At 37.0% G+C, this 22,258-nt stretch overlaps 3 protein-coding genes across 3 annotated transcripts in view; all 3 read right to left on the bottom strand.

The window, feature by feature from the left end:
* Nucleotides 1–658: 658 nt before the first annotated feature.
* LOC139119610 (uncharacterized) lies at nucleotides 659–10,414 on the bottom strand. Its single transcript, XM_070683451.1, has 9 exons — nucleotides 10,282–10,414; nucleotides 8,058–8,260; nucleotides 6,642–6,838; nucleotides 5,507–5,559; nucleotides 5,138–5,236; nucleotides 4,655–4,825; nucleotides 3,729–3,862; nucleotides 1,697–1,937; nucleotides 659–947 (listed from the first exon to the last, which is right to left on the bottom strand). Exons 1-9 carry the CDS (start codon nucleotides 10,331–10,333, stop codon nucleotides 916–918), a joined length of 1,182 nt encoding a protein of 393 aa, XP_070539552.1. The 5' UTR covers nucleotides 10,334–10,414; the 3' UTR covers nucleotides 659–915.
* Nucleotides 10,415–12,470: 2,056 nt separating this feature from the next.
* On the bottom strand, nucleotides 12,471–16,433 carry LOC139119609 (collagen triple helix repeat-containing protein 1-like). Its single transcript, XM_070683450.1, has 4 exons — nucleotides 16,295–16,433; nucleotides 15,435–15,584; nucleotides 14,037–14,244; nucleotides 12,471–13,265 (listed from the first exon to the last, which is right to left on the bottom strand). Exons 1-4 carry the CDS (start codon nucleotides 16,370–16,372, stop codon nucleotides 13,120–13,122), a joined length of 582 nt encoding a protein of 193 aa, XP_070539551.1. The 5' UTR covers nucleotides 16,373–16,433; the 3' UTR covers nucleotides 12,471–13,119.
* Nucleotides 16,434–17,774: 1,341 nt separating this feature from the next.
* The window catches only part of LOC139119775 (collagen triple helix repeat-containing protein 1-like), a 6,827-nt gene continuing 2,343 nt past the window's right edge, over nucleotides 17,775–22,258 (bottom strand). Inside the window, exons 3-4 of the mRNA XM_070683662.1 lie at nucleotides 19,604–19,811; nucleotides 17,775–19,299 (exon numbers count right to left, since the gene is read on the bottom strand). Coding sequence (XP_070539763.1) covers nucleotides 19,148–19,299; nucleotides 19,604–19,811 — 360 coding nt within the window. The 3' untranslated portion in view covers nucleotides 17,775–19,147. The remainder of the gene's footprint in view (nucleotides 19,300–19,603; nucleotides 19,812–22,258) is intronic.

Below are 22,258 nucleotides of genomic sequence, written 5' to 3'. Positions count from 1 at the left end.
TTGTTTCTACGTGGCTTTTTTGACGACAAAGCACAGTGAAAAAACAAACAGTATTATTGACTCGCTCAAATGATTAAGACTTATCTATGAATGCTAAGATTTTATGTCATCATTGAATTAACGAATTCTCGTGATGGCACACGGATCTCCTTTTTCGATCGAAGATTCCAAACTGTTTCAGAGTTATTTGCCTACTCCTGCATATTCGATGTCACTGTAAATACCACTGACATGACAGTGGTCGTAGGAGGCGTCTACACGATGCATTTCTTACCGAGCTACTCTGCAACTTTAAACGTGGGAAAATGAACATAAAGATTACATCAAGTCCATTGCTTCGGTTATATGCAGGAATGCATTCGCTGTGCAGATTCGGCCGAGTTAAAATAGGATAAGGTTTAATTTCAGCATGTCACTCGCGTGTTTTGTGTACTTACCGATATCAATTCGTTGGTTCTTAAAGGTACCATGACTGTACGTTTTCATATTGTTTCATTTATTCCGTGGGCTATAGGAGGTCTACGTGCACCCCACAGGATAACAAACTTGTATTTTTCAGACGCTTTTAACCCTTTAATTGTTAGACAGTTTGAGAAGACATGCCTACAGAGACATTTCGTATACCTCAAAATGAACATCAAAACACCGACACATTAAATCTTTTGGTCTTTGCAATCTTTATTCGGGCTTTTTATTGTTTTGACCAAGCAACTATTTGCTCGTTTCGTGGCAACGGACAGAATTTTCCTTCTAAAGAATAGTCTTCGTCACCAGGTTATCCTTTACATGTAACAATCGGCGAGCTTGCAATCAAAATGATAATTCGCCAATGTGGCAAATACTGACGGATGGCAAAATTAAGATCATATATAGATTACTTAGAATTGTTTCATATCCATCAGTACTGGTTGTCGCTCAAACCACACAATCGATTCTTCCCCTGGTACCTGAAAAGAAAAGATTTACAGGTATATATATTTATATGAGAAAAAAAATGAAAAATTTAGATTTTAGATACGGTACATGGACGAACGATAAAAATCCTTAATGCGAAGGCATAAAACAAGAACATAAACCGTTTAATTAACAATAACACCTTGCGAACAAGATGAATTTTGACACCTTGAAAATGAGATCAAGCAATTTAGTGCTTATTTGCCCAACTATTGCATACTTTCTTCACAGTGACGTCGACATTACTGCACTAGGCAAACGAAACTGTCAGGCATCATAGTCATAGGTGAAAAACAAGCAGCCCATACATCTGGCCATTGTCAAGGACATTTTAATCTACTATGCGCCTCGAAAGTGGAAGCTTTAAACTTTTATTCAAACTTTCCTCAATGAGACTTTGCACCATTCTTTAAAATAAATTAAGAATAAAAATCGGGGGTCACCATGCGAAATTTTGTACTCCTGAAAAAAATGAACTTACATATGCCTAAATTTGAAAGTCAAAGTGGCCGTTGTCCCTGTGTTGACTCTATGGGGATATCGATTTTCGAAAAACTAGGACGGTGAAAATTTTCCTTACTCCAAGAGCTTGAAAACGAGCCGCCACAAATGGTAGATCAGAAAAGAACTGCAAAAATTTGAAGGTCCGAATATGTGTCCCTAGGTACACTCTACCTTAGTGACGTCTTAGCTGTACAACATCCGGATAATGGACGAGCACGTAAAAGTATCAGACACTCACCATGTTCAACCCGTGCCTTCATACACACTTTGGCATATATGCCACTTTCCTTCAGTCTTTCCAGGGCGGCGTTAAACCATTCGATCACTGGGCTGTCTTTACGAACGCCGACACATTCGCCGTCAACGCAAGGGATGCCGTCTCCGACTGCCTCGAGTCCGACAGGTGTGCCACCTAGCATGGCTGCGTATTCGTCGTCGGTGTCGTATCCAGGCCATACTTGAACAAAAGCAGCGTCAATCTACCGGATGAAAGTTAAACTTAGAAAATTTATCAAAGTATGCTTCAAAAAATGTATTTTTATGGTGGAGTTGCACAAAGTATTTTGCTAAAAATCACTTTTGTGCAAAAATTCATTTAATTTTAAGTAGTGTGTGAAACCAATGATTAAACTATAGGTTGGGTATACATTTTATCTTGTCAATCAGTCGTGAGCTGAGTGAGAAAGAAGTAAATATTTGCAGATTTATGCAAATCATCAGATTTCCTGGCTTCTCTTTTCTCCCAATTTCAAGATTTCAACACAATTTAACTCCGTCCTGACTGGGGAACATTTTCTGAAATTTTCACATTATCTTCTTTAAATACTATATAACAAAACGAAGATTTTTATTCGGCAATAAAGTTCTTTACATTTTGAATAAGAGGCTTTTTAATTTTGCCTATCATGATTTTAATCACTTTTTTGGGTGTCAGCCCTATAACCCCTTGAAATTTTAGAACGAGGATAGATAATGCAGAATAAAATAGTCGGTTTTTTTGCTACATATTCTCTTGTTTCAAGTGAAATTTTTAATTTAAAAAAATCTAGTTTTTGATTTAAATGTTATATCATTAATACCAAACGTGAGGTTTTCTACCCAAAACATGCACCCATTTGTCCTGCTAGTAAACTATTGCTACCATACTCAACTTTAGATGCTCTGCTTTTTGAAAATATTATAGTATGATTGGGTTTCCTTGACATCTTTGATGAAAAATATTCCTTTGAAAAACTGTGTACGTTACTTGCAACTCCACCTTAAAATGTTAACTTTAAAATCACAATTGTAAGATAGGGATCCAGGAATATTTCTCAGAGGTATTATCACACCAACTAGTGGTTTCATAACACAGACAATTTTACGAATGTTTTACTTAAGCCAGCGAGAGACTAATATTCTTACTCGGATTACTTTGGCAAAGCTGTAGAGGCGGCGATCGATTTTTAATGTTTTTTTACGAACCAGCAAAATCTCCCTCTAGTTACCATATTACTGATGACTTGGAGTCTAGATTTTACAAACTGTCCACAATAACAGAGGCATTCAATTTACAGGTGGTATTGATAAAACAAATCTGAGCATTTCCACATGCTGCCAGGAGAAAACAAAAAACTGTAAAAATATGCACAATAAAAGTAGACTAGAAGTAAACGATTTGCAGGATTTTCTCAAATAAAAATTATCAAATTGCCTAATAGAAGCGGCGAATCCGAGGAACAAATTATTTATTCTTTCTGACCTTCAGACTTGTTTGTTTAAGCACCCAGCGACGGTATGCTACGAGATTTTGACCAGTTCACAACATATACGCACGAGCGATAGCGAACTGGTCAAAAACGAGTGGTATACCTTCGGTGGGTGTAATTTATTGCTAATATATCATAACAGTATATTGAAATTCTGGCACGGAACGTCAAAAAACGGATTTTTGCTCTTGCCGAGAGCTCGCGCGTTTGCCAGCCGTGGTATATCGCGAATATACCACGGTTCTTTTCGCGTCTCTACCAATCAGATCGCTGTATTTGCGCCATCAATATACTGGTATGATATAATGTGTAACATATGGTCACCCAATTGTTTTAGTCTCCAAATAGTAAATTAAGGTATAAGATAAAAAAGCTAAGCCATGCTTTGGTTGAATGAGTTTTGTGTGACATCCTCCATGGACTATAACACATATAGTTCAGAAAATGACAAACTCAGCATTCAGAAAAGTTCATCAAGCTAGCGTTGAAATTTTTCACTTTGTTTTGATAAATCAACTCTACCTCGTCATCCTCGAGGTTGCTAAGCAGTTCTCTTTGTCCGTCGAAATACACTTGCTTGAAGGAAAACGGTTCAGATCCCTTCAGTTTGTTCCGAGTAAGGCAACGAGGTGTGCTGTACCAACTTTTTAAGAAACCTGGAAAAACATGAATTACGTATGGAGGAATATGAGCTTGAGAAGAAGCAAAGGACCATTTCTGGGATTATGTCATTCAGTCAGAAAACATATTTGGGCAATGTCAACCAATATATGCAAACAGCACAGTATCCTCACCAATTCCAAAGATTGTAGAGTCCTTGCTTGTTAGAATTGAGAATGGTGTCGAATTATCAAGAATATAGATCCGCATGAAGTTTGTTATCAATGAAGCTAAATTCAAATGGTATTAAGAACCAATATTTTTGCTACGAATGTTCTGTCCTAAAAAGGGACGTCTTGGACAATATACTCTCTGTTTTACTTTTTCGGGGGATTTCAAAACATCTTCACAAGCTAAACAAATTTCAATAATAGAAATAAAACAAGTGTCACATAGGCCAAAGTTTATTCATAAAATATAGGGACTAATTTACGGTTATATCGTAATAACAGAATGCCCTGTATGTCCAAAGCGTCCAAAACATGGATGTTCTACTCCCAGAGATAAGTCATCGTCACTATTGTCATCAGACTTAATTCAAATATATTCAGAGATTTTTTGTGCGAGTCAACCACCGCTAGATACATGTGTATATAAAAATATAATCTGACTGTGTAAAGTTTTCCCTCTGTACATACAGAACTGCGAGGTTAAAGGTCAAAGAGCGTACAATAACTCTTAAGGTCATCAGACTGCGGGTTACAATTATTTCACTGCGTATCCACTGGTACAGAAACTGACTGTGTGATGAAACTCCATATTTAACATAAGATGACATAGATTAATACCTATAGTTTTCCCAGTAATGTCATGGGGGTCGAAGTTTCTCGGGTTACCGGACAGAACAAAGAAGCGGGACAATCCATTATGCTCCATCCACTTGTCCGTAAAAGCCATCGAATGTGCCAGGTCACTTGTTTTGGCCACAGCACAGCCGTCATACTGTCTTGAAAGTAAACCTACGAAAGAGATGAAGTTGAACGACAAATCACCCAAAAATGGACATTCGCCCTAGCTATGCCCATACCATGGTAACTAAGTAAGCTTCTCCCCTTCCTCCCTCCCTCCCCCTCTCTCTCCCTCCCCCCCCTCTCTCTCTCTCTCTCTCTCTCTCTCTCTCTCTCTCTCTCTCTCTCTCTCTCTCTCTCTCTCTCTCTCTCTCTCTCTCTCTCTCTCTCTCTCTCAACATTTCTGATGCCAACAGTACATTATTTTTGAAATGCACAAATGCTTACAGTTCGTTAGTTTTCCTACGAAATGTATTGACTCACCGACGCCTGCAGCTTCGTAATCGTAATCATTTCTGCTGACATGACACGTATCATAAGAAGCGACTTTAAAGGCACATTTCTTTCCGGCTTCTCTGCATACTACAATAAAACACATAAACAATCAAAAATGTCGCTTTGTCACACGATCACGGTTATGCTGTAACATAGTAATATTGCACCAACGTCTCCTTCGTTTCTTACTAGACTTGCATCATTGAAACAAAAGACATTATGTTGTCGTTTTGTCCGGAATAATTACCATAGCTGTCATACTCATTAAGTAAGTAAAAGCATTTACAACCGTTTTATAAACAAATAAATAAATACACAAATAAATAAATAAATAAACACAAAATGTTTGCTTATTACCTTCCGTCAGAAGATCGGGGAAAAATCCCTTGACTTTGTTGTCATTTTCATTACTACAAATGATAATAATAAATAAGCAAATAAACAAATAAATAAACATATTACTAAAAAGTGTATTAGACAGCTGTGTCAAGTCTGTCGTTTGCGATCCGTTCACTGACATTCTAATTAGCCTATAGCTTTGACGAATAGAAGTTTAATCCTTATGACAGTAGAAGTAATTATATGTATCATACTCAATTTTCATGACTATCGAAATGATGATAAGTGCCTTATGAGAGGACGCGAATGATTTGCTCATGCGCTATGCGTATGATTTTAAGGAAATTCAGGAAACACAAATGGAGGACGGGCGATCTACAAATTCCCGATAAAGTCAGGATGTTAGTTAAAGATCTATCGGATTCAATGATTATCTAATTTCGAGTAACTTTGTTGTGCTCGATAAATGCGGTAATTTTGTTTTAGTTCTACAATCATTTCGGAATACCCAGTCTGTGTTAAAAAGAGCCTGTATATTTGGTATGTCCGTTATGCTGTTGTTGAAAACAGAATTTCAATCCAGACTCGAATTCGTCTGTCAATCAGAAAGATGGATATTGGGCACAAAGCGTTCCGTTAAGGTAGTATGCGCCTCGAAAGTGAAAGACTTAAACTTTTGCTTAAACTTTCCTCAAGGAATATTTCAGCCACTAGTACACTCTTTCAAAATCGAGAATTAGAATCGGGGGTCACCGTGCAAATTTGGTACTAGAGAAATATATAATCCAAGATTTACCGATATTTGAAATTCAAAATGGCCGCAATCCCTGTATTACTCTACGGAGAAAAATACAATATTCGATTTTCAAAAACTAAGACGGTGAAAAGTTTTCTCACACCAAAGGCTTTAAAATAAACACCAACAAGCGGTAGATCAGAAAAGAATTGTAAAAGTTTGAGAGCCCGAATATCTATCCCAGAGACGCATTCTATCGCAAAAGCTATGTAACTTTGCATTTTAACACACTTTAGGAAGAAAATAGGAATAAAACCTGTTATATGGAGCAAAATATGTAAATATTAACTGAGGTATATAGAGCGAAATGATGAAAACGTTGACTTATAGTAACAACTGTTGTCCATTAAAACTTACAAATAATATATGGAACAGTTGCACAAGAGGTCAACCATAAATGTGTATGTCCGATCATCTTCCTTTTTTTGCAGTCCGTCAAGGATTGTTCTACTCATTATTTGTCCAATTTTGTGGAACATCAGCAGTGTACGTACAAAATCCTCCCTGTTTCGTGTTCCATGGACAACGGGAACGAAAGGAGAGCCTGGCGCATGCTGTTGTGAGGAAAAAAAGATTTATTTAGACTCTTATTGCAACTTTTGATATATACACCAGTACTTAATATATTCTTAATGTAAAAAACCATTCTTGTTTTACTCTCACAATCATATAAAAGCGCCAAAAGGTCAACTCAGGCTGTCAAAACAGCCCGTATGTGCGTGACTTCCAATGTTATTGTTGAAAACTGATTTCAAGTCAGGGCTAAAATTCATTTGTCAACGATAACGTTTTACTTTGCATGCAATGCATCCCTGTAGCACGGCTGATACTTTCTTTTTCACATCCTTTGGCGCAAAGAATTAGAAGATGCAACCGTGATTTAGAACAAAAATGAAACTCATAATAAAAAGTTAAAGTTACTGTGCCTTTTAATGTCTTCCTCATATTGGAAAGATGATGATTTCTGAATTGCAGAGACAAAATATCATTTCGACAATTTGGCTTTGCTTTGCATGTGATTTCCACTCTGACTCTTCGAAAATCGTGTCAGCTTCTCTTCAATGTCATATATCTGTGAGTGTCAACGGCGTCTTCGTTTATATGGCAACACGATTGGAACTAATTTGGGATAATAGGATCTTTATATTTTTCAAATTTCTCAAAAGTTTTAGGTGCCCCATTGCTGAATGTTGCGATATCACAAATAACTCATAAAAACAAGTGTGTAACTTGAAAAGAAAAGTAGATGACGTTATACTTGCAGCCTGAATCGACATTTCTTCACCATCCAATCATCCCAAATTAGTTCCAATCGTGTTATGGCCGAGAACATATGTATTTGCCAATTATTGCCGCACAGTAGCACACAAGGTTAACCTGCACATTCTTAACCCTTTTCAGAATTTAGTTAATGGGGCAATAAGAAATTGGGATATTTGAAATTTAGGCAGATTTTGCCCTTTTCCATGTGATCAAAATATCCCGAAGCTCCCCTATTTCCAGGAGAACTAGTACATGAGACTTCTTTGTATATCATACTTTGGAATTGTAATTGACAATTATATAAGGCGTGAGTGATAAATGCTATTTATCTACATTATGAATTCTAATTCGTTTTATTAATTCATTTCTTAACTTCTGTAATATGGCTTTTAAATATTCCGCAGTGCCTTTCAATGGCAATTCACCAAAGAAGTCAAGATTAACATGAATGATATGGCACTGAAAGACGAAAATTGACCCTGTCTTTAGGTGAACACTGCAGTAACTCACCTTGCCAATATGTCGTGCCAGCATTGCACGCGCCATGGCAACAGGCGCCCGCTCTGACGTAAAAGCGCGAAGAAGTCGCATTGAATCATGGAAATTTCCTAAGGTGACTGGTAGATGATCCTGCAGGCTATGATACGAGGGTCGATAATTTTCATAAAGGTTGTTTTGGTTATCATACGTGTTATCATAAGCAAACACGAACCCTGCAGAATTGAAGCAAACAATGTTTCATAAACTTATCAGTTCTCTCACTCCGTGCAGAATGATCGGATGACCTCTCTAAAATGACAGTGTGCATTTATTCCGAATTTTACAAGTCGACCAAATATAACGTCTCGTCAGCACAGTTTAGAGTCACAGCAGTTAAATATTTGTCGATGCTTTTGCTACTTCGACTGAGGGGCAGGTGATGTAAATTCTGACTCACAAGTTGAGTGCAAAATTGGCTGAATAGACAGAACTATACCTGGAGAAGTACTTTTAACTGTGGCGACTAATTCCCCGCCCACAGAAATTCACTGACAAAAAGGGTCATTCCTAGGATGTACGTATCTGATAAATGAAATGACAAATGTCAAAGTTTAGGATGGGATCAGCGTTGAGGATGGGATCAGGATCAGGTGTCAGACCATCCAATATCCTCCAGCACTCCTGCCCCTTCGTTAACTGCTGCGGGACTAGTGTATTCATACAGCCGTTACTATGCGATTACATTTGATTTGTGCAATCACGTTGACCAGGGCTGAGATTTATATATATATATATATGTATATATATATATATATATATATATATATATATATATATATATATATATATATATATATATATATATATATATATATATATATATTTATTTATTTTATTTATTTATTTATTTATTCATTTATTCATTTATTTATTCATTTATTTATTACATGCCTCGTATATCGAACGTCGCGCGCTCCATAGGATTCAATGGTAACTCGTCGATGACGTCGCGGGCCGCATAGTCATCATTGGACTGAAAGTGAACCGGAACTATTTTCAACTTGACAATTTTTTATGTAAAAATGTCGAAATTTCATGTTTTGCACAGGAAATCCGGTTTTGGAAAATTTTGCAGAAAAAAAAAATTGATAAACCGCATAACAGTAGTTTAAATATATCATTGCGCCATTCGATGATGAAAATCGTTCCATTGTTAACGGATTTTCGTCTAAGATGGAAATAAAGCATTGGATTATCATTTGCCAATAAATCTAAATATTTTGAGTGAAAACTGTGTAAGAGAGGCATGTAATAAAAACATTATAGCCCAAACATGGGACTATGTACCCTCGGGGCAGGAGACCATTTGCCCTCCTTACGTCGGGCAAATGGTCACCTGCCCTCGGGCACATAGTCCCATGTTTCGGCTAATATATATATATATATATATATATATATATATATATATATATATATATATATATATATATATATATATATATATATATATATATATATATATATATATATAATATATATATCGTGTGTATGACGATCGTGTGTATGCGTGAAACTCGAGTAATGGGTACCAAATAACTTGATGTGTTCTCATATTCATTGTGCGTGTATATATATATATATATATATATATATATATATATATATATATAATAATATGTATATGTGTGTGTGTATATATGTGTTGTGTGTGTGTGTGTGTGTGTGTGTGTGTGTGTGTGTGTGTGTGTCGACTACTAATTGCTACATATACAATACATATTAGTTTAACTGTTTAGTTTGCTGTCTGCATCACAAGTGCTTTGCTGTGATGAGTTTCAAAATTTGAGAAAAACAAACACAGAGGTCCTCATATAAGATATATCTATACCTAGTAAGTCGATGAAATGATCACAGAAAACATTTATTTTTCCCCTGAAACGTTTCTTGTCATCGTGTTACTGTTTGGTCTCTGCATGGTGTCTCTCCTTCGGCGATTGAATGAATACTTAGCCTTTCAGTTTTTTGTTTTGTTTTGTTCCTGTTTGTAAATCCCACCTCCGTGTTACGCCGTTGTCCAAGGGAGGGGGCGCAGAGGTCAAGGTGGCTCTAATTCACTTTCGTAAATTTGTATCAAGCCTCCGGTGAACTGTCTACCCCTACCAAATAAACACATAAATATATACACACATATACACAGCAATCTTGGGGATATCGAGACAACAATAGTGACAAATGTTGTGGTCAGCAAACATACCTTCAACCAGTAGACACAAGGAAAGCAAACAATATCCCTTGTGAAGCTTCATTTTGGGATAATGGAGAAACAACGAATGCAGTCTTGGAAGAACCCAGTTGATTGGTTTGCACGAAAAATGTAATTGTTTGATTAAAGGTAACAGTTTTAAACTCTGACCTTCTTTCATATCAGTGATAATCTGTGACAGAATACCTTGACGTCTTGACCTCCTCTCACGCTAGTCGCGATGGCTATTTGCACACAAACCGGTTTTATCGCGCGCCTTCTTTATGGGACGATGTCAAAAGTCAAAATGCACTATCAAATACTGAATTCCATGTCCCTACAGAACTCACCAGGTATATGCTACCTCAAATAAAGCACTGATAAATCACATGTAGAGGTTATGATAAATAGTGTGGTGTTGAGCAAAACGCCTCAATTTAAAGTTGGTGCGATGACTCCAATTAAGTCATGTCGGAGAAAACATTTTGGGTGAATTTACTGCCACACTAAAGGAATCAAGTGTTATTTTTTCAGATTTGAACTTGCTGATTCGCAAACCCGAGAGTTCTACCATGTAATAGGGAAAATAAAAAGCAAAATTTTCCTAGTTAATCCATGATTTTGTTCTCCATTTCTATTCTCTATTGCATTGTATAAAATGCACAGTGTGTCGTTGTTGGCGCTCTTCAATGAACCGAACAACGCCAAAAGCGACGAGGTTTTGTACCCAAAATGACAATGAGTACGCATGGCTCAATATATTATTAGTATCTCGAGGATCACATTTAACTGTATAGATCTGAAAAGCGGACTTACATTATCGTTATCTTGCTTTCTGCTGCCGTTGCATGTGAAACATTTCATGTCTTATGAGCCAAAAGACACGGAAACCAATAAAGTCATCGCCATTGCATTATTTTGCAAGAGGCCTAGGATGACTGGGGACTCTAAGTGCGGAGTCACTGAAAAATGATGCGAAGTTAGGTAGGTAGGTAGGTAGGTAGGTAGGTAGGTAGGTAGGTAGGCAGACAGGTAGGTAGGTAGGTAGGTAGGTAGGTAGGTAGGTAGGTAGGTAGGTAGGTAGGCAGACAGGTAGGTAGGTAGGTAGGTAGGTAGGTAGGTAGGTAGGTAGGTAGGTAGGTAGGTAGTCAGACAGGTAGGTAGGTAGGTAGGTAGTTAGGTAGGTAGGTAGGCAGGCAGACAGACAGACAGACAGACAGACAGGTAGGTAGATAGGTAGGTAGGTAGGTAGGTAGGTAGGTAGGTAGGTAGGTAGGTAGGTAGGTAGGTAGGTAGGTAGGTAGGTATTTGGATGGATGGATTGATGGATGGGTGAATATACGTGTATGTGTGTGAGAGGTTAATGAGTGAATCATCGAATAAGGAATGAATACGTTGACCGAAGCGACAGCTTTGCTGTCAGCGTTTTCAATAATCGCCTTCGATAGCAACAATATAACAACTCGTCGATCATTGCTGGTCAGTGATGGTATTACAATATTGACAATATTTGCATCACGAGAGTAAGTATTATTTAAATCGTTTGTTGTCTTCCGACTTCACGCCGACAAGCCCTCAAGCTGTCACGGACACATTTCTAAAAATTATACCATGTATAGTCATTACACCATTCGTTGCCTGTAACACAATAAGCTTTCTCCTAAGACAGTAAGCTTACAGTCTAGTCAATTATCTCTGGACACAGTAACCCGTGTTCATCAATCATACAGTAGGTATGTGTGAATTAAATATTTAGAATCCTCGTTTCATCAGAAGTTTGTGGCACCACTTTCCAGTGTTTTACGTCTTCTTTTTCCATTCTTACAATGATGTCATCATGCCCATAGCTATAGGGCTTATCTTGTCGGTACAACCTGCGTATACACGCATTAGTATTGTGTTTCCACCAAAATATTAGAAAAAATCTACGTTTCAAAGATGACACAATGTATAATTACCAGTCAAAGTAATATGGATGATAATACAAGACAATAGATCTATATAGTTGCTGGTATTTTGACCACTGTACTTAATTTGTCGACTACAACATTGCATAATATAATCTATGCCTTGTCTTTGTAAGACTAAACCTTTATCTTTCGACATGCAATGTGGAAGAGAGAAAGATACATCAAGGTATACCGAAAACATATTTTTTAAAATGTTACTGATATGTCTCTTTATAATGAAAACAGGGAAAATGAGAAGGAAAAAACACACTTTTTATTTATACCAGTCACATTTTAAGTTATAAAAACACACATAATAATATCATTATGTATTCAGAAAGCTCTGTTATAGGCAAACCGACATCAGTGCATGTATGTGGTAAGTGACGTGCAGAGTGATTGTTGGACCCAGAAGAAATCAGTCTACGACACGGGTCGGCACACATGCATAGTTGTACTTCTGCAGTCTGCGAGTGCGACTTAAACATTTGGTCGCTCAGCAGGTTGCCATGACATGAACACTACCAAATGAACCTTCACAAAGTGTGTAGTCAAAGTAGCCAAACTCATCTTGAGAGCCTGCAATGAGACGAATTAGTATTTCCCCATCGGTTATTTGCCTGGCTATCATTGGGGATCTACCTCACAAAAGTGGACTCTTCCTGCTAACTATTGTAGTACGGTAAGCAACACTTGGAAGAAGGCTTATTGACAATTCTGTTATAGTGGTTTAAAGTAAACTCACCAGTTTCAATCTAGTAAGACAGTGGCAAAGTGTACATATAAATGTATTTGTAGACTACATATGTACATAGTTCACAGGAAATGGAACTATCATTAGCCCATAATAAGGGTAACCTCTGATGCGTTACGCTATTCTTCAGGTGTGGCTTTATCACCATTAATACGGTGATGCATAGACTTCCTGAATTATAATTCGTGAGACACTGTTCCATCCGGTGTACGCGTCGTAATATCCGTATCCCGAACAAGCTCCGACATAAAAAGTGACGTCAACATCGCCGGCCGAAATCCCGTTACAGTATCCTAAAGATGAAAAGGGTGTTGAATATGTTGGTTAAAGTTCCTGGAGACGTACCAGTGCTATCACAAACTGACAGATACAAAAATGAAGTGACTAAACGAGTTTTCTGTAGCAGATCAACAAAATGCCCGATTGAATAGCGGGAAGTTACTGCAGTGCCTCAATAAAAAGTGTATGATGGCTTATATTGTACATTTCAATATACGGCAATCTTTATTACATATAAAAGTGTCAGACAAACGCTGACTCAATCGTGCTTGAAATTATCGGGCCATAAATTGATTGATATCTGAATAAGAAGCCTCTTTATTACCGTGGAAGGAGAACCGGCTTTCGATTTCGCATATTTTAGCTGCAAAACGGTAGTTTTTGTCGCGAGGGGGGGGGCTATAGTCAATATTTGCGCATAGGGTTTCAAAAACGTCTCCGCGCCTGTCTGTAATGGAAGACAGCACTGAAATCGTAGATACTTAGTGTATTTTTCCTTTATAAAATCAAACCTTATGACAAGGTCCTGTAATCGACTACAGAGACTTTTTCACATTCAAAAATGCGCTGCATCATGGGTAGAATCCCTAACGGCCCCTCGCTTGCTTCGCAGTATGGTCCTTCACGCTGTGTCACGTGTAACGTGCTAAGGGAGCTGACGAAGCACACGTTGCTGGTTTCGCTTCATATTTGCCTTTGTAACTGACTAAGCAAGATTTAAAGTTGTATTGGGAATAAGGGGCGGTAAGGGAGTTTACCCTATTGATACCCTTGATTGTGTTTACCTTCGATATTATAGTGGCGATGCAAGTTCATGTAGTTTGTGTTAGCTTGGTAGATGATACCGTCAATTACTGTAGGATTGCTGCATTCGTTCCCGTTAAAGCGGAAAAACCACCGCATACAACAGCCACTGCAACCATAGGTACGTAGATTACCGCCAAACGCTACGTAGAGTGACGTACCGGAGTACAACTTTTTGAAGGAACACGTCTGTATAAGAAGAATAGGTTGAAAAATTACACTCATGCCAATGTGTAAAAATCTTAGTGAAAATTCACTGCACCCACCATTATTATACACACGTAAATTTTTCTTCTCTTGCATTAGATAATTCATCTATAACACTGTGACAGTAAAATAATACATTGATTACTCAATACCTCTATGAAATTTAAAATTGACCCTACTAAAAATCCACAAATGCCGAATCTTAAAATCAGGTAATGAGTATACTTTTTGAAGTAAACACAGAGGGCGCGCTTCAGTTTTCCTCAGAGTGGTGTAATTGGCTACGCAAACTAACATATGGTCCCAAGTTATCATGAATTGACCATCAAAAAGTTCAGAGGCTGTAGTATATAACGTCATTAACCTAGTCAATGTATGGAAATCTTGTCCGGTATCATAAGAAGTGCACGAGGGGGGAATGGTATTTCGTTTGATCAGAATACTAGTGTTTATGGTGCAGAACTTAGTCCTGATTGACATGTAATTATCATTTTCGTGTCATAATTTAAACGTTTATACCTGAACATTCGATATTAATAACAAAATCATTCCACACCCATAAGTTCTAATCACAGAGAGGCACGGCACGCACACACAAATATGTGCAACGCATGTGATGATTGGCGCCCTGCAGAGAGGTTGCTGAAGCACATGAGTGACAGGCCCAGTGTTACACTAAAACACAGCACTGTTCAGATGATTCACCAGCAGCAAGATGGAAATCATGCATTTGATCTTGTTCCACTTTTTCAGTTCGAACGGAAACTGAAAGACAAACTTGAACTCAAACTTTCCGCAAGACAACTCTCAACCATTCTCTTTCAAATGAAGAATAAAGTCGTTACATTGATTGTCAAATATTTGAAACTCTTAGGTAACTTGCTACCTAAGAGTTACCAATATTTGGCAATCAAAATAACTGCCATCCCTGTGTTACCTCGATGGAGAAAAATAAACTTTTTGATTCAAAAAATCTTAGAGGTGAAATGTTTTCTAACTTCAAGAACTTTAAAATGGTACCCGCAAGTGGCAGACCAGAAAAGTGTAAAAATTTGAGCATCCGAATATCTGTCCCGGAGTCGCATTTCACGATCGAGATAACAACCCAATGACGATACTAAATACGTTTAAGTATCGTACGAGGACACACGATATAGAGCTTCGGTACGTACCTTTACGAGTCCATTATCTGTACCAGTCTGTTCGTAATACGCACATTGTCGCCAGTTTTGGTACTCCATTAACTCGCCCTCGCCAGGTTCACCATCGGGGCCGGGAGGGCCGGGTGGTCCTGGGGGCCCTGGTGGACCTCCTGAACAGGCCTTAGAAGAGAAATAACGATGAAAAGACTCATGAAAGATTACCTTGCGTTGACTATAGCCATGCTAAATGTGTGTGTATGTATGTATGTATGTATGTATGTATGTATGTATGTATGTATGTATGTATGTATGTATGTATGTATGTATGTATGTATGTATGTATGTATGTATGTATAAGTAGGAACTTACAGTGCTCGATGCTATAGCACAGCATTATAAATAATAACACAAATTACTTCAAATACAAAGATAATATCTGTTACTTAAGTTTCATGTATCCTGCAATCTTCAGCTGCTTCTGTCTGAAGATTGCAGGATGTTTCTAAATTAGCTATTTGTGCAAGATCTTCTACAATTTAATAAACATTATTTACCATCGAACTGGCCCTTGGTAGCTTTACTCAGTTAATCTATCATAAAGTAAACTTGCCATGACTGGTGATTATAGTACGTTTGGTCATTGTTATTGACGACATTGTCATTACAAGACCTATGATATCTTGTGATATCATATCTGATAAACATATTGTTCAATACGAAGGAAACTATCCGTTAAGCCGAGGTGAGATGACCTAAAACACTCTCGACCATAGCATTGGACATTTCAAACTTTTGTTGAGATATGGACGTTGAGAGGTGTCGGCACCTTTCGTCTACTACTACAAGTTTGCTATTGCGTGAGTTTTACACAGAAACAAAGCAATACTTACTGCTCCCCATTCTTCTGACTTGGTTATCAATCCAAGCAGAGACACAAGTAGAAGTAAAAGACGTCCCGTTGACGCCATATTTTTTTACGCAGGGTAATTTTGACTCTCGTGAGATCTCGATCGATTGCACTGTCGTCTTGTCATCACTCTTCTCTCACGTAAACAATGACCATGATCGATTATAAAATGTCCCAGGTTGGTCTTGATAGCACAAGTCGTCACGTAAGAAAGTACAATTGTTGTTATATCGTCTGGTCTCGTAGGCAACTCTATCTATGCCTAGACGTGATAAGTATCTCATGGGAAAAAGTACTTATGTGAACGAACAGAAGAATATTGGGGAGCCATAGCTAAAAGTCACGCTAGATTTATACTTGAGGTGGTCATTGAAGTAGCTTTACTTTGTTTATAACTGTAAAGTTTGCATCTTTCAATAAATAAAACTTCTCACAATCCCATGCTGATCCTGTATATAAGATTAACCATTCCTTTCGTTTCGTTTCAAACCATAGTGTAAGACATGTTTGAAAATTAGATTCTGGAGCATGTTTATTTTTAAACCGTATTTTCAAAGACACGGAAAACGGGGAAAACAAATCGGAATTATGTAACGCACTTTCCGCGGATCGATATTACAGGAAATATTGATTAACGGTGGGATTTGTATCAACACACCGATCTTTTTTTGCATGACGACGGATCCGAACCAAGGTATTTGCATATCACCGTACAATGGACATTCTACGTCATCCGGTCTATTCCTCCAGCTGTTGTCATCGAATCGGCTCTTACGCCGAACACATCAGTGCTACTACCTACACAACAGCTAAAATATGTCATTCGTCTTTTTGCACGTATCATGGCTTACAGAGGTGAATTCAGTCGTGTCAATCTGCCCAAAACTTAGTGAAAAATATATCGTTTTCTTTTTACAGAAATGGATTTTGACGTCAAATGCCAACTTTCCCAGCCATCAAATATTAAATACATTCAGGTTTACTTCAAGTTTAACAACACTTTCTACTTATATTTGACCAAATAATGTCGATTACCTCAAAATAATACCTCATCTGAAGAAGATTAGTGATTTTTTGATATTTTGTGATGTTCTACTCTTTTACATCAAAAATTGTTAATTTCGGTGAAACTATTCGTCCGTATTAAAAGAATCACAAATCTTCAGTAACTTACACTGTACATAATAAATATACTTGTTTCGTCGCAATGTTTTCCTTGAATACTGGACAACTTTCTTCAGTAAACAAAGTTGTTTTCTTGGGGCATTTGTTTTGATTAATTTGTATTTTTATCAATCATTCGAGAAGTCGGATATGCTGTACACCATTTAGAATTATGTTAAAAGTTTGTTTGACAAAACATGAAGGCCAATCACTTTAACTCGATTTCAAGAAGTAAATAGAGCAAAAATAATATTCAATGTCTTGCACTCTTTTTACTGAAAATGAACACATCAAATGGAGACAGTGGAAAACCAATATTTTATTTAATAACTAAAAGAATAAAATTCATATACAACTAATTGAAATTGTGTTTAAAACAAGCCAATCTTACATATTTCTATAATACAACTTTAGATTGGTATCTGCGTTTCCCGTGCAATTGGAATTTACATCGAGACAAGTAATATTCTTGGCAGTTGTGGGAAGGGTATCATATTTATTTAACCCACAGATATAAGAGGGAAATAAGATCATTTTACCATATTCGTCGCTGTCATCATAAGCATCCTTAATGGCACGTTTTGATGTCTGAGTGTGATATACATCATTCAATTCCTTTGCTATCGTTTATTATTATCACAAAAATATCAAAAACACGATTGGAACTAATTTGGAATAATTGGATTTCCATATTTTTTAAATTTCTCAAAAGTGTTAGGTGCCAGATAGTCGAATGTTGCAATAATACAAATTACTCATAAAAGCAAGTGTGTAATGTAAATCGAAAAGCAGATGAGATTACATTTGTAGATTAAATCGGCATTAATTCACCATCCAATTATCCAAAATTAGTTCCAATTGTGTTCAAAATTACAGATCAAATATAGTTCAGGATTTATTGTGACTTCGCTTGTACTTCTAGATTATGAATAATTATTTTGAATACATAAATATTCCCCTTTTAACTTTTCACGCTAGAATATCAATATACTGTACTGTTATAAGACTATATAAACAGCCTAAGCAACGGGAATACCAGGTTTTGACCAGTTCTCTGCAATTATACACTCCCTATGGCTCATGCATATATGTCGTAAACTGGTCAAAATCTCATGGTAAACCTGTCGCTAGTTTATCATTGAAATATTGACGTCTGAAACATAGATGGTTTTGAGTGGTCCGAACATTGAAGAACCAGTTATTGAAGCTATGAGTGACGTCTTTGGAGACTGTACATACTTGTCAAAGTGGATTAACGTCATTGGCGTCCTTCATATCTTACAGATACGTTTGGTTACCATCAAGAAAATTAAAGGTCGTTGTAGGAAATCGTCGACAGCGATGTTGATTTTGGCAATACTTGAAGCTCGTTGGTAACGAGGGGGATTTTTGCATGTTACAACGATTATACATGGACTACTAATGTTTGAAATCATAAACTTTGTAAGGGGCATAGGCTCACGTGAAATAAGTGTTAGTTTCTTACATCTGTATCAGTACAGTGTATGCCCCTATGTGATATTGCAAACGATGTCACATAACTAAATAAAAGGTAGGCGATAAATTGTACTAGTGTAAATATTTCATAAATTGTGTCCATCTTCATTTTGGCGATGTTTCTATCGGTTTCTCTTGGTTTCCGTAAATCTGTAGATTTTTGCATCAACTGTCATTAATCTCCATAGGGTGAAGGGGGAACTTCTTCGATAATGATACGGGACACGCTGTTCCAGCCGCTGTATGCGTCGTAGTAGCCGTATCCCGAGCACGTACCGACGTTGACGGCGACATTGATTGTACCTGCGCCCAAGTTAGTGCAGTAACCTGTGAATAAAGCAATTTCAATTTCGTCAAATGAAAGACAATGAATAATCCGAAGAATGAAGTTTGTTTTCTTGCTATGTTTGTTCATCAATGCATGCGAAGGTTTGTAACCTGAAAGAATATGGCATGAGTGCGGGCATTCGTACATTTTCTGCAATTCTGCTTTTCCATTCAACCAGTGACGCGAATATATTGACCGCTCCTATTTTCAACAGTACATCTCTAACACGTAATTGAAGAAGTTGGAGTAATAAGTGCTGAAAATTAAAAACTAGCATCGTATCCTCTTTGGATTGCAGCATACCTTGAACTTTCCTATACCGATGTAGATCGGCATTATAGTAATTGGCCATGTAGACAACGCCCTCTATCTTGTTGGGTGCACTGCATTCGGATCCATCAAAGGTGAAGTACCAGCGCGTGCAGCAACCATGGCAACAGCATATTCTCATGACTGCGTTGTATTGGACGTAGAGGGCTGTGTTAGCGTGCTCTTTAGTGAACTGACAAGTCTGAAGAAAATGAAGAGAGGGATTGACTTGAGCTCAAGTTGTAAGTGTTAATGAAAGGCCAGCAGAAACAGTTATCGTAAAGCAGACTCATAAAATGAGGGGTAAGATATAATGATTTATACATTTCCTTTGCTTATAATGAGTAAATATAATAATTATTGCATTTTGGACGCACAAATGTGCCAACATTAAACCAGTAAAATGTTCTGAAATAACTTGATATGGTAAAACAATTATCCATTTGACTTAGTATTTTCTAATTTGAATCAAAGTCAGCGGGTATCTTTTGACATGGCATCATTTCACAAAGAGTGTTCATAGAAAAACTATTTTACTGTAATCAGTCATCATATTACCCTGAACAAAAGTAATTCATGTTGACAGAATCGCATTGGCCCTCGTTAATATGTTAATATTGCCTTCAATTAATGGAGTCTTGACCCCTTAAATCAGCGCCACAACATTTATCTAAATTCATTAAAAATTATTTAAGTGTTATTGCTCTCTAACAAAGTCTTATTTAGAAGAAGGAAAGATCTTTCATTTATTCTGGCAAAGTTTTCATCTGTTGATCTGTATAACCTTTTGATAAAGTTGATCTACTGATTTACTTTAGGTGACATTTTTATAAATGCAGATGTTATTGCTTGTGCTTTCTGTAAATATTTTGTTTACAATTAGAAATAAAATAAATAGAGTGCATCCTAAATTGGATACATCGATCCATGGAAAATAATTGGTTCAGTTCAGTAATATTGAACACTGATGTATTACTTCGTGCGAGCAATTTTTTAATGAAATAAGGCGGAAAATACTAAAAACACTGTGACTGGAAAGGTCATTTTCAGCTTGATAATGGAAAGACTCAATTCTCGCCGTGTCAGTGTTTTAGCAAGGGCCCGGATGTAATTAACAGAAGGGGTGGTGCAATTTGAGGAAGGGTCACTGGTTTTCATTTCGTCCACGAATCGGGGTGGGGGCGGAGTTCACCGATTTTTGCGCGTGAAACTCGAAAAGATAAACTGATATTATTAAAACACTCCACTGAAATGTCAATCAACAAAAACAGCGTCATTGAAGTGTATGGGGAATTTTTGAATTATATACACTAGGATTTGTAGGCAACGCAATATAGTTTGTACTGTATTTGTATTGTCAAATAGATCATCTATACAGTCCAAAAACATGCATCGACATGACTTTTCAAAGTATGAATATAGCTTCGGTGTATCTCTTAGTCTAAATATAATTTTAACATTAAAATAACTACTGTAAAACAAAATTATTATAATCTTTGATTCATTTCAAGAAAATAAACTTTGTGTAAAGTCTTTACCACATATTGCACCGAGAACACATCTTTTGTATTTAAAATACTATCCAAGTATCAATGAAAACGACATATTTTCGTGCACTATAAAAAAAGCAATGACAAGAAGGTAATAAATTTGTCTCTGTCTCTTTTGCAACATCGACAATGTTAAACCAGTATCCATCAATGTCAATGCTATCAGTGTTCAAAACCCAAACAATAAAGTTCTGAATCAGTCTCTATGACTGCAATAAGTGAACTCTATTACAGCGACTGTAATAAGGAAACAAAATCTCTGACAAGAGGGTACTGAAGTGTCTTTCACTGCTACTGTAATAAGTGAAATCTATTACAGTTACTTCAATAAATCGTCAAAAACTCTAATAAGAAAGTATTGAAGTCAATATCGCTGCTACAACTACAATAAGCATCATCACATTGAGAAGCATCAACCGCTGCCACTGTCATTACTGTCACCATTCATCATTACAGTCCCCCTTTTCCTTCTCATAAATCTCTCTTACTTCTCTTCTTCCTCCCCTCCCCTGCCCATCCCATCCTCCTTCTCACAATCATCATTATCATCATTATCATCATCATCATCATCATCATCATCATCTTCACCATCATTATCATCATCAGTGCTATATAAATTAATAGCCCAGTTTTTATGTGATAAGTAATCTATGATTACGCCAAGTGCCCAAACTGTACACCTTTTAGTGTAATCCTAAGTATTTTACTTATCATTTATGTAAGGAGCTCTCACCTTTCAAATAAACATGTCAATCTGAAATTACACTATTGTCTGTGTTACATGAGGGGCCTTAAAATTCAATGCTCTCCTTTTACCAACATTCTCTCTTGTTTTTGAAGTTTTCTCTTTTGTTCTGTTTCTTTTTACGCTTGAGGCCCAGTGTCATTCATGAAGTGAGTAGCAAACATCACTACCAACTTTGTTTACTGATGGTAGTATTTCTCTAATCTTCAAGCGAAAGTCAAAAAACGCTATGTCAGAACAACAACCGCCCACTAGACAAGGCAATGCTTTGGAGACTGAAAGAATGGTGACTTTTGTAGTCTCCTTATACGTTCATGTTATGCTCACATTAATCAATGGGTGTACATGCAAATT

This window comes from Ptychodera flava, chromosome 20 (assembly GCF_041260155.1).
Source record: "Ptychodera flava strain L36383 chromosome 20, AS_Pfla_20210202, whole genome shotgun sequence".
NCBI lineage: Eukaryota > Metazoa > Hemichordata > Enteropneusta > Ptychoderidae > Ptychodera > Ptychodera flava.
Note: the sequence above shows the minus strand (reverse complement) of the source record. Positions and strands in the feature narration are given on the sequence as shown.